General features: G+C 34.9%; 1 protein-coding gene across 1 annotated transcript; it reads right to left on the reverse strand.

Moving 5' to 3' along the window:
• Nucleotides 1–4,357: 4,357 nt before the first annotated feature.
• Nucleotides 4,358–13,495, reverse strand: LOC109237382 (probable xyloglucan glycosyltransferase 6). Its single transcript, XM_019403678.1, has 5 exons — nt 12,574–13,495; nt 11,343–11,651; nt 10,206–10,496; nt 10,006–10,119; nt 4,358–5,405 (listed from the first exon to the last, which is right to left on the reverse strand). The coding sequence occupies exons 1-5, from the start codon at nt 13,270–13,272 to the stop codon at nt 4,767–4,769; spliced, it is 2,052 nt and encodes a 683-aa protein (XP_019259223.1). The 5' UTR covers nt 13,273–13,495; the 3' UTR covers nt 4,358–4,766.
• Nucleotides 13,496–13,838: the final 343 nt, after the last annotated feature.

The raw sequence follows: 13,838 nt of genomic DNA on the forward strand, positions 1-13,838 counted from the left end.
ACAAACCATATCTCAACAAATCTAAATTATATTATAAACAAATTGGAGAAAATTTCTAATAGATGCTGGCAGAGAATTATAGAATAGTTGACGAAAATCAATCCCCAGAACGCAACTATATAAAGACTTTCGTTTCTTGTGCTTTATCCATCAAAATTTCCAATATATAGTGCTATATTCTATATTAGACATGGGTTTGAAAGGAAAATTGATTTCACAAATAGAGATCAAAGGTTGTGGGGATCTCTTTCATGAAATGTTTAGGCACAAACCACACCATCTTCCCAATGTGACTCCACATAAAATTCAAGCTGTCGATTTGCATTAAGGAGATTGGGGTACTGTAGGCTCCGTCGTCAACTGGAATTATACTATCGGTAATTAAGATTTTCTAATCTCTTATTTATATTTTTATCATATAGGAAGTTTTCAATCTTTATTAGCTTTTCTCCTGATATGAAAAAAGAGGTATTCTCCCTGTTCCACTGTATATGACACTATTACTATTTGGGGATTTAAACAAAAATCTTTTTGATCTTCTTACTATTATATACGTTCTTTTAATTTACACTTCACTCAGCTAGATTCTAGGATTCTAACATCTAAGCATACAAAACCAAATGACAGTTTTACTTTTTTTTTGGGGGGTTGGGGTGGGGTGGGGTGGGGTGGGGGGGTTTAATAGAAATTTATGGGTAATTTGCACAAATAAAATCTTTCGGTGCCACCAGTTATATGACGAGTTCGTTACTTACTCACTATCCTAAATTATCTACTAAATATCTTTCTTTCGTTTGTAACAACAAAGTCATTTAACTATGCCTATAACAATCAGAAGGTCACTCAACTAGATTTTTCAAACTTTTGATTGTCAAATACACATTTTACCCTCTAAATTATCATCTTTTATCTTCTTTTTTTACTTTTTAAATGTTATAATTTTTCTCCTTTTAATCTACATTGTGGACTTACCTATAGAACAAATATATTTTATTTATTTATAAAAAAATAAATTATTACTTTTCAGCTTATATAATGTCGAAATAATAATATAATTGAGCATATTTTTCAAGAATATATAATGTATATTATAAAAATACCTTTATTTAAATAATTATTTTTTATATTACGTGCATGGAATATATATTTTACAATCTTTATTTTCTTTCATTCTCAATTGTGTAAATAAATTTTTGAATTTTTATTTTTAATATAAAATCATTATTACAAACAAATTATTCTAATTAAGTTTTCTTACTATGCTCAGTATTTTATTGATCTAGCATTATATATACTTAAACACTTTTATTTTTTAATTTATAAATATAATTTATCTATTCTATAGGTAAGTCCATAATATAAATTAAAAAGGAAAAAATCATAATATTAAAAAGTTAAAAAAATAACAAGAAGACAGATATTTATAATTTAGAGGGTAAAATATGTATTTGGCAATCCAAAGTTTGGAACATCTAATTGAGTGACCTTCTGAGTGCTATAAGCATAGTTAAGTGACTTTGTTGTTACCAAAAAAATGACTTTAATAGATAATTTGGGATTGTTGAGTGACCGTTTGATTAAATGGACCATTTGACCAGAATTTTCAAAATATAAACATGGTCCTAAATATATCCATCTAGCATAATTTCCTCTTTATTTATGGCCTCGACTGTGTTCATATATAAAATTTTTGTTTTTTTGTTGTTGTTGGGAACAAAAAATAGAGGGGCAAGAGAAAGTGGTTGTTGAAGCCATAGACGAGGAGAAAAGGCTAGTGACATTCAGTGCATTTGAAGGTCATTTAATAGAGCAATACAAAGCCTTCAAAGCAACTGTTCATATTGAGAATGAAGGAGAAAACAACTTGGTCTTATGGACTATTGAGTACGAGAAACAGAATGATGAAGTTTCAGAACCCTTCTCTTATTTGGAATTTGCCACTAATCTCACCAAAGATGTTGATGCCCACCATGTCAACCAGTAGGTTTGAGATATAATTGATTATCTTTAATTTGCTGTGAATAAGGGGAGTTCAAGAATTTAAGTGCTTGTGCTTGTTGATGTTTGTGTTTCTCATAAAGATGTTTGATTTATTGTGTTTCTTGTTAAGATATTTGCTTCGTTCTGTCTTCGTGAAATAAGTATTGTATATGTATTTTTTTCAAGAAGGACGAATTATATTTGTATGATTTGATTTTGTGAATTGATTAACTCGAATCTTCATCGTCGTCAATTTTGATTAAACTTTACGTGATTTACAAGTATAATTAATATCGTGGATTAACAATAAATAGCCGATGATATTCCCTTGGCGATAAAACTATCAGAATAATAAAATTTCGACAGGAAAAAGGTGTCTATAAGAAGTTTCCAATGGATTTTTCGAGGAGTTTTGTGTAAGATTGAGTTTGTGAGTTCTTGAATATCTCTCCAGTCACGTGTTGGCAACATTCCCCAACAAATATTCGTTAATTTTGTTCCGTCAAAATATTGTTACATTTTTTATATTAAAAAAGTATTTTGATAAATTTATTTTAGAGATTTCGAAAGGCACTTCAGCTAACTGTTTTATATCTGCCAAAAATTATAAGGTTTTCGAGGGGGAAGTGTACAGTTAGCCACTAATTAGAGTTGTATTTACTCTTAAATCACTGTTTAAAATATATTTACTCTTTAGCCAGTGCTTTAATAAACTTTTACCCGCCCGAACAAAAATACCCCTGTGCTAGACATGGTGTCCTTAACTTCATGAGCGTTGTGTAAATATTAAGGAGAAGTGTCCTGAATTAGCACCTTCTGTTTTAAACTTTAGCACATACTGTCCTTAACTTCATATTTGCAGTGTAAACGCTAATGACATGGTGTCCTTAACTTCATGAGCGCTATGTAAATATTAAGGACAAAGTGTCCTGTATTTGCACCTTCTGTTGTTAAACTTTAGGTCATCATGTCCTTAACTTCATATGTGCAGTGTAAATGTTAAGGACATGGTGTCCTTAACTTCATGTGTGCAGTGTAAATGTTAAGGACATAGTGTCCTTAACTTCACTAGTGTTGTGTAAATATTAAGGACAAAGTGTCATATATTTGCACCTTCCGTTGTTAAACTTTACGACATCATGTCCTTAACTTCATGAGTGTTGTGTTACATTAACGACAAAATGCCCTTAATATTTACTGTCCTTAATATTTAAACAACACTCATGAAGTTAAGGACATCATGTCCTTAATATTTACGCAGCAATCATGAAGAAAGGGTAAAATCGTCTTTTCGTATTAATTTTAATAGGGTAATGATTATCTTTGCTCAGCATTAAAAATGCTAGATAAAAACTAAATACCACATTAAATAATAATTACCCACGCCATTTCTACGGTTTTCGACGACCAGGCCCAGCCATAAAAAATCTCAATGCTAAAAATCTTTCTTAATATTTCCAACAGCCATAAAAATGCACTGGAATGCAGGGCTCATTTTATGGCTACTGCGAACATAAACCAAAGACAATCCAACCTCCAAATATCACGAAATACTATCATAAAACCACAAATAACCGGTAAATCACAAATTACAAACAAACAATCATAAAATGGAATATAATACAAATGTCGAAACATCAAAAACAATAAAAGGCTTACGTAATACTAGCATTAGTCAATTCATCAATACATTAAGACTAGACCAGAACTAGTACATTTATCACAAATAAGGTAAAAGGATCCAAGGTTTGCATTCATTGTCTATCATCTGGATAACTAAAACTAGTACATTTTCACCAATAAGGTAAAAAGAATTCAAGCTAACTCTCATTATATCTCACCTGGATGGTTAAAACACGCCTAATCGTAGCAAGATGTGCTTCATCCCTCCATTACAATTTTTATACCCAGATAATTGTTTGGGTTCAATTAAGTTTTTTTTCACCCTTGGATTGCTTGGGGAGCTAATTGTATTTACTAAAAGTAAGTACAAGCATTGGGACATAAGAATTGCTACAAGACCATTGAAGAGAGATGCTCTTTTTCCTTGAACCTGTGACGTTAGTAAGTGTGGTAGTGGATACTCTGGGGAGTTTTAATGGATGATCGGTTGACCACTTAAAAAAAGATAAAGAAAACTGAAGGCCTTGACTATGCCTTCTCTTCCAGTTGAAACGATCTTCTATAAGTGCACACATTTGCTGCTGCAAGTTACTCATTTTTATCTGGTTTGTTTTTGGGGCTGCTATAATGAAAACCTATTTTTTGGGTTCCAAGAAAAGCAAGTTAGTTCACGTGAAATCCTTTTCGTGACCAAATAAAGGCCTTTTGTTGAACAAATTTCAATCAGTATGAACCAAGCTAGTAAATAAGAGTGTATGCTGTAACTGTTGTTTTCTCCCAACTTTAACTATATATAATTGTACAAAACTTGTCAATGGCAAAATAAAGAATCTTAAACTTGATGAACAAACAAAAAACAGACTACTCGATGGTTACACTACTATTACAGGCAAGCTTATATTAAATTACATCAAACTAAGAGGTAGGCAGATGACAATTCCTACCAGTATTGATTTCAATCTCCACTTGGCATCAATTGAATAAATATGGCCGCCAAATAGTGGTATTATAAAGCTTTCTTTTAACTCGTGTAAGTTGATTGCATAAATGTAGCAATAGGGAGCCAGGTACCACAATCACATGTACAAGCAGTACGGTCTGCCCTTCTGAGAAGATTTTCCACAATCGAATTCGTGGCCGGATATCTTGATATGTTCTTATGATCAACTCACCTGTTCGCCAATCAAATCAAGACCAACAACAAGGAAAGTAAACCCTTGAAACAATAGGAAATAGAAGTGAATGCCTTGAGCAGATAACAAGCTTCTGACAGAGGCCGTTAATAATATCAATGCAAGAGCAAGCTCCTTTCTATATAAACGGTTTCTCTTCCTCTTTCCCATTTTCTTGGTCATCTCTAATTTCGTAAGCTCAGCAAGGCCTGATTCTGATGAGGATCTTGAGACAGTACTCTTCTCCACCAAAGGTTCAGATTCATTTTCCACCATTGAAACTAAATCAGCTTCTGATGATCTTCCCAACTTTTTCGTAACAATCCACTCGTAAGAACTTCCTAACTGGAAAAGCCCTGATATCATGGCATTGAATTTGGTCACAGACATTGTGTTTTCAAATAAAAGGTAGGGTACAATAAAAGGGAATGACTGTGGAGCTGGAAGAATATTGAGGATGGACATAAGTCCAGGCACATAGCAGACGACCCAAGCTGGTAACTCAGCTTCTGGGAGGAACATGGTGAGTGGGAGAATGATACAAAAGAGAGTAAATGAGTAAAATGGTAGGATGAGCTTCCGCAAGAGGAAAAAAAGGAATATTAGATTGGCTTTCTTGAACCAACTAACCTGAAATGACAGCCATATACAATAATCATCACTTGGAAAGATATAAATGATCTTTAAACTTGTAAAAGAAATAAATTGTGTATCTATAAAGCATTTAAGGATTCATTTAAATATTCAAATTGAAATGATACAGTGAGGAAATGATAAACTTAATTAGAAGGAAGGCCACATAATTTACTTGTTACGAGATAATCAGAAGGGGGTAACTAGAATAACTTCCGTTCGGCATAAAAACGTTATGATAACCTTTCTTCAGGTCAGAGTAACTTTAACAGCCATGACCACACAATTTTTCCCCAAAAGTAACTTATGTCAAACTAATGGAAGCAGGAGCCTAGGGTACGGAGATATATGGAAGAACGGGGGTGGCTGGAAGAGTACGAACTTGAGGAAATAAAAGAAAAGCATGTGGTCTTACAGCTCAAGTGGTAGATATGCCCAAAGCCAAGATGTCAGAGGGAATACAACCCGGAAAGTTCCTCTGTTATTTTCTATTGGCCTTTAAGCAAGCACATAGAGGAAATAAAATGTCCGGATTTTTGAAGAGCTTGCCCTACCAAAGTACAAAGAAAAGAAGCCAACACTTGAAAAACGACAGGAACTACCCATTTGCAGGTACTAAGATCCATATCATTTCCAAAAATTTTGACTCTCTGCAACACTCAGCCAAAAAATATCACATTTGCACATCAAGTCTGATGTGGAAGGAGGGGTTACCAAAAAGAAGAAGGAAGGAGGGAGGACAGACCTAGAGAAAGCATGCCTACTATCCATGCATATACTTTTATGGTGATAAGATGGAAGCTTAGCAAAGAAGAGACAATAAACTTGGGCAATTTCAGATCAATAAGAAGATGAATGACATAAGAACTACCCATGCGAAATTACTAAGAACCTTTCCACTGTTTTCTTTTTTCTTTAGACCAGCGGTGGGTTGGGAAAATAAATGAGGATGGATTTGGCATTTAGCCATTCCACTAAGTAAACATAGAGTGCGCATATAAGTTCGTTTACTTTTCTCTTCTCAAGTATTAAGGTTTAATATGCTCGTGGTTGAAAAAGAAATTCATGTAAACTAATGTTAAATGAGAGCAAACATTGGGCCTTTAAGACTTAACATAACCACAAGATGAGTGGCATATAAATAAGGATGTTGAAATGGATGTGTAATTATAAGATTAAACAGAATTAGAAATCAGCACATTTGACAGAGGGTGCAACATACATAATTACATTAAGGATAAAATGAAATAAGGTCGTCTGAAATAGTTTGATCATGTCCTACGTCAAAACTATGATGACGATGCTAAAGGGGACTGCTGGAGGAACATCATCTCAAAAAAAATGTTTTTAAAAGCGAAAATCACAAAAAACAGTAAGGACATGAGGTTTTTAGCAAAAAGAAAGACGCAAAGCACACATTTCTTGAAAGTGAAGTGAAATTTTTGATAACATTGCTCAAAAGAATTACACTCTCAATAGCAATTCCGGATGATATAACTAAATGTTCCTCAAGAATCAATAAGATGAGCAGAACACAACAGAAGCAAATGATCCATATAAAAGATATCAACCATCGGCTTAATTGTTGTTAATCCGATGTTTGCCAAGAGTTTTTGTAATCTGGTTAGAGACTAAGAATGTCATTGTAGATATAAATAATACACTTAAATAACCTCTAGATTTAGAAATCGTTTAATTTGACTAAAAAAGACAAATTATTTAACTAGTGGACTGCAATAGACCTTAATAGAGCAAATGGAAATAGAGGATTCATGTACCTAACCCAACTAGTTTGGGATTGAGGCTCTGTGATGGGCTTGAATTTTTCCCATGGACTGCCAGCATTAAAAGTATTCTTTTATGCATGATAAAATCTTTTATATGGTTATTAGTTCCTATTTAGTGTGTAAATTTCAGTTTAGAAGGTATATCTGATTTTAGTGGGGATGGAGAAAAGTAGTCTCACACTTCATCAATCTCCAGCAATGTTAATAGTCATCACCTAGCTATTCTTTCCAGCTATCTACATCTTACCACATACACGAGAAAGAATATCGTTGTAGTTTCATCACTTCTTATTACAAACCAAATCATCAATAACTACTGTATTCGACACTGCTAAAAATCTCCCAATTCTCGATTAGGCATACATTAATGTTATTGCTACGCTGTGATATTCCTGTTCTAATTTTGTATCGATTGGTATTAGTTTATGTGGTTCATACTGCTCCTATTCAGTATAAGCTAAAGATTTATCTTTAATATAAATCCAAATTCTTGTCTCAAATGAATCACCCACAACTCTAATCTCAAACAAGCTCTTGCTTTATAGTCATTAGTAGGTCAGAAGATGTGTCGAGAGACATTTCGGAATGTTCTTCCTGCTAGTAGTTCCCATTTTCAACACCTAACAAGATAAATAGGTCCATTGCACAATGTCATCCTTTAAGTGTCAGTAAAATTACAAATTTTAATGTCACATTTGCATGTTCACCTTCAGAAGCAATTTCACCTGACATACCACAATCCCACCCAAACAAACAAGTACATTTATCAGAGAGAGACTTATGCCCAGTCAGCTGGCTTATATTTCAGTATCTGAAGCCTCTTTACATTTTCTTATCATCGTATCTTTTAAGAAGCCAGAGGATGTAATCTCATTGTCTCACCACATGGAATAGCGTTGAAGGTCTCCGTTCATATCTTTCTCCCATTTTGGGACGGTATACACATTTTCTCTCTTCGTTCCTACTCGTTAAGCTTACTTTGGAACAAAAATGATAGATTGCTCAGAGCTTTTCTCCAGCTTATTACTTATATCCTCATATATTATGGTGTTCACTTGTTCATAGTCTTTATTACATTTCATAATGCCTTTCTCATTTCATTTAACCTCCTCAATCCCCTATCAACACTCAAAGTCCCCTACTATCAATATTGTTAGAATAACAATCTCTTGGCGAACATCTAAAAATCTATGCAATGGAATCTACAATTGTTTGGCTCTAAAACACACACCTTATATAATTTGACTACTATATTGGACACTTCCGTTCCTCTTTTCTTGCTCTTTTTTTGGCTTGGCTTTTATTTATTTACTTCCCTTTTTGGGAGAACTACTGGAAGTAGAACTTGTGGAACCTGAAATGAAAAGTGAAGTTTAAACCAATATTGACCATTTGCAACTTTTTAAGAGACTTGCGCACATTGCCCTTTTGAGAAACTTAAAGAGTTTTTATCCTAGATATTTTTTCCAACTATTGATAAATTTCTTCTATTTCCTGCTCTCGTAACGAGAACTCTCTCTCTCTCTCTCTCTATTTGTCATCGCCATAAATTTCTTTATCTCATTTATCATAAAAAAATTCTCACAAAACAAAAATTCTTGAAGACAGAGGGTAGCTCAAGTAAAAGTACCCTCCACCTCCTATTGTGAAGTATCCAAATTGACCAAGAGAGCAAACAGCAAAGTGAGGAAGGGTCACTGTTAATTTTTGGGGACATTGGCTGGGGAGTGGGATAGATGTAGGTTACCATGTATTTGAAAAAGACAAGAGAGCTCTGGGATGCAATCTATGTATTTCATGTTTTCTTCTTTAAAGGAAATAATTGTTAATGTGGTAAAGAAGTTCCTAGTACACAAGTGGCATACAAAAAGTAAAGAATTTACGCAAAGATATGAGTCTCTACGAGTAATACCCAATCACCTATCATAACATCACCTATAGTAAGAGCGCCAAAATTTTACTAGGAACAGAAGACAAGCTCTCATCTGTACAGAAGTACTTTCCACCTTTTCGTGACAGACAAGTTATATGATATAATACAATCTCAGCCTCTATCTGTTGGATAATTTGGAGAGAGGAATCTGAGATGCTTTGAAGACGAATCCAACTCCATTCAGAAGATAATGTTTGACTGCATTCTTTTGTTTTACTTTTGGTGTAAATTGGAGCTTGTAAATGAGTCGGAATCAGTTTTAGAACTCAAGAGTCCATTGATGTATAGAAAAAGGAAATTAATTTTTCTTTTTGTTGTTTGCTATCCTGTCGTGTGCTGTCCAGCACCAACTTAGTGCTGGTTCTTAGTTTATAAAGTCTTACATGTTCAAAAAAAGTAATGATGAAACACTGACCCATCAATATTCTATACATTATTCGTCATAAGAGGTTACCATAATTTAGTATACTCTCCAGAAAGGCACAAGTTTAAAGGCAAGGCTGGCCATAACCCTCCATTGTTTATCCAAAAATTACTGATCTTGAAGAATCTGTTTACCTCTTCCTTTTACAAAGAAGAGGCTTCACTCGTAATGGATCAGAATTTATTGTTCTAGAAAAAGAACCATGTTATGACACGCTGGATCAGAGTTTAATGTTCTAGAAAAAGAACCAAGTTATGACCCCTGCGATGACCAAGTTTGTTTTCCCTTTTTAATTTACTGGCCATATTAAATATTGAATAACTTTCCGACTAATCTTCAAGTTAGTCATAGATACTGTGAGACGTGACCAAAAAAAGAAAAAGAAAAAAAGATTGCTACTGCGTGACCAAAATTTGTAAGAATATTTGCTTATGATAAATAAACCATACGAACCTTTGAACGCAATATGTCAGAAAAACACAGGCGAAAAAGTTGCATCGGACCAGAATGCCACCGGTGTTGCTGCTTCTTATATGCCTCGTAAGACTCCGGCAGTTCACACAGGCACTAGACAAAAAGAGAGCTAAATTTTCTAAACCTGTCTAACCGTTATCGGACGAAGACATTAATTCACAATTTAGAAACTTGCAAACCTTAACGTCGTTCAAATAGATAAACTTCCATCCACAAAGGTGAGCACGGACAGCAATATCCATATCTTCAACTGTTGTTCTCTCTAACCAGCCTCCGCATTCTTCAAGGGCCTTGATTCTCCATACACCAGCAGTGCCATTGAAGCCAAAGAAATTGATGAACCATCCATTGACTTGTTGCTCAACCTCAAAATGAAATGCAAGATTTATGTTCTGCAATCTTGTAAGTAAATTCTCGTCCTTGTTCACAAAAGACCACCTTGTTTGGACAAGAGCGATGTCATCATGTCCCTTCAAGAATGCAAGCAGATAAAAGTTATAGATATAATTGGAACAATGTCCCAAAGTGGACTATGGCAGCCAATTAATGAAGCATATAGCATACTGCAATTTAAAGCAGGGAAGCTCAATATAACACTAGTAACCAAGAGATAGAAAATAATTTTTATTCAAGCCTGATTTTTCTCTCAGGATAAAGATAACTTGAAATCTTGAATGCAAATAATAAAGCATAAGCATTTAGCAAATTACTCGTACCTAGATCCTAAAAAGAAATAGTTTGACGATAACAATCAAGCCTGCTTAGATCGTACCAATTTTTTTATCTACTAAGATGGAGTATTCCAGCCAGCATTAAAATACATCATGCACATTAGATGAAGGAAATAACATTTCAGCACCAATTGTTCTCAGTATAGCCCAAAAGAGAAAAAAGAAAAAAATCCAATCAGAAAACTCCACAAAAGGTACTTTCTAGAAGGAAACTTAAGAAGAGATATTTTGATAATGCTCAAGAGAACATTTGTAAAAAAACACGGACTAGTAATTTTTGCATATAAAGATTAACAAACTCCTTTCTTGCGTATTACATGAAATTTTTACTTAGTTCTCTCTATGAAATTCCAATTCCATCTAAATCTTCTCTAAGAATCTAGAGTTCCTCGTTTTTTTATAGATAGAAAAATCTAGAGTTCCTCTTGTTAGTGACGGATCCCATTTTTCATTAAGAAATAGCATGTTAAACTCCAAGGTAACACCAACTAGTAGAGACAGGCTGAATTTAAGAAGATTTCATTTCATATAACATTCTTTGGTGCCTACACGAGCCACCCAGATAGAACTTGGAAAAGCAATCACCTTGAAGTAGGGAACAGTTTTCTTAAGAAAATCTGGTGCTGGTTGGAAATCTGCATCAAATATTGCTACAAATTCATAATCTTTTACGTAGTCGCAACTCATCGCAGATTTGAGATTTCCTGCCTTATAGCCTGTGCGTATAAGACGATGACGATATACAATGTGCACACCCTTGTGTTGCCACTTTTGTACTTCAGCCTTGATAAGTCCCTGAACACCCAAGTCATCTGAGTCATCTAAAATTTGTACGAGCATTCTTTCCTTAGGCCAGTCCTGGACACATACTGCTGCAATCGATTGTTGGTACACCTGAACAGTACCACAACGAAGGAATTAACAATTCAGTCAAACAGTAACTCAGCAAAAATAATCAACTTACCTATTTAGGATAAAAGTGGCTTGTCATGAGGACATGCCACAATTAACATCACGAATAAAAACATTTTAAAATCTCAGCAGATAATAAGTGTATAGTTTCTGCCAAGAGCACAGCGTGGTGACAATTGTGGGGGTTGACCCAAGATACTATTCTTAGAAATTGTTTGCCCGTGTGCAGACTCGTTTTTAAATCTACATTCAGGGTCAGGTAGGACTACTTGGTTTAATCAGCTATTCACCTTATATCTAAAACCAACTAAGTTCTGTTGTCAAAAAGTCTCCGACTTAGTAAAGTCATCATCTCAAAAGTATCCAAATTTTCATGTTTGTTAATAGTCAAAAGTTCTCTATTCTACAAAAATAGGAAATTAAACCCATGAAAGATTTTACATTCGAAACATCACTAGAAACTGCAAAGTAATAAAGATTGCATATAATCATTCCTACTTCTACAAGCTAGACTAGCTCGACACTTGGCCTAGAAATGAGTAAACAAAGGAAGCAAATTCACTAAACATGTACTCTCCCTCCCTTTCATTTTATTTGCCTTAGTTTGACTAGGTACGTAATTCAGAATGTAAACAAAACTTTTGAATCTTGTGATCTTAACCTAAAGGTGTGTATAACATATCAAAAGTATCCTTTGATGTGGTCTTAAATGTGCCATGTCGTTTCTATGAGCAGTGTCATTAAGGGTAAAATGAGAATGTTAGAATTAAATACTAACTACATATAGAAAGAGGCATACTTTTTTAAACAAACTAAAAAAAGAGTAAAATACTTAAATTGAAATGAAGGGAGTAATTGCCAATAGACTTTAGCAGTGAGAACTTGAAAACATACTTGGTCTTACCTCCCTCTCATTGCACATTGGTATCTGAAGCAACACCATGGGATAATCCTCTGCATTCAGATTTTCCACATCAGCAGAGTACTCAATCTCCGCCAAGGGTTTCAACCGTCGGAACTTGATCCAAAAACAGCCAAGTACAAGCACCACTCGATCTACGGACTGTATCAGGAACAAAACAATGCACATATTGGTCAAGCTCTGTAGTGGCGGCGCCAAATAGTTAGCCCTAATGTCTAACCAATTGGCATACACGTACTCCACTAGGTCCACCACTTCCGCCGACGCCGATTCCACAGTCGGAGGACTGAAATGCCATCCTCTGAAGTGAGCAACCAGCTCAAACACTAACAATATAACTGAAACTGTTAAAAACACCTTAATTACGCGATAGAGCTTAGAATCTGATCGATGAGGCGCCGAATTGGATGTAACGATTCGGCGATTGGCGGTGCGAACGAGTGAAATGAAGCCATTCGTGAGGAATGCGATTGAATTAGCAATTTGCTGAAACTTGAGAAGGTAAATCCAGGAGAGTTGACGAGCACTGCGAGTACGTTCCTTCTTATCAACGGTAGGGCTACGGATCTCAACTGTCAAAAAGCTAGGGTTTTCGGAGGAAGAAGAGAGGAGGTCGTCATTGCCATTGGCTCTTTGCTTGTTCCACCATTCCTGAAACTCATGATTGGGCGGCCGAGACATATATGGATAATGCGAGTGAATCAATGGTCGCCGTTGATATTGTCTACTTTCAGATCTCGATTTTGTGCCGCCAATGGAACATGGAGATAGTGTGTAGTGTGTGTGAGAGTGCCTGCTGTGATCCGGAGAATAGGGAAGAAATGCCGGAAGGCAATGAAGCTAAATTTAGTTAAGTCCAGAAGCTCAGACTCTCTAAGGTTGAGTTCGATGTGTGCTTGGGCAAATTTTGAAGCACACCATGTGCGACAATATTCGAGGATCCCACGCGCTCACAACATATTCTCACGTGCGCTATGGCTTTATTCTTTTTTTTTTTTTTTCCGGCCAAATACATATACAGCCTATTCAACTTGGCACCATTTTTCATTTTGGCACTCTATTTCAACCTTATTTCATTTTGGCCGTCCAACTCTATATAGCGCGTGTGTATACACAAATTTGAGGTGTAATAAATATTCAATTAAATGTTGCTACCTGATTTTTTCATCCATGTCAAACGAGTTAATACTAAAATACCTGAACCCGTCTGTATTTGGGTAAAATTAAGTCTGTTTCTTATTTACACA

The sequence above is a fragment of the Nicotiana attenuata genome, unplaced genomic scaffold (assembly GCF_001879085.1).
Source record: "Nicotiana attenuata strain UT unplaced genomic scaffold, NIATTr2, whole genome shotgun sequence".
NCBI classification, from domain to species: Eukaryota; Viridiplantae; Streptophyta; class Magnoliopsida; order Solanales; family Solanaceae; genus Nicotiana; species Nicotiana attenuata.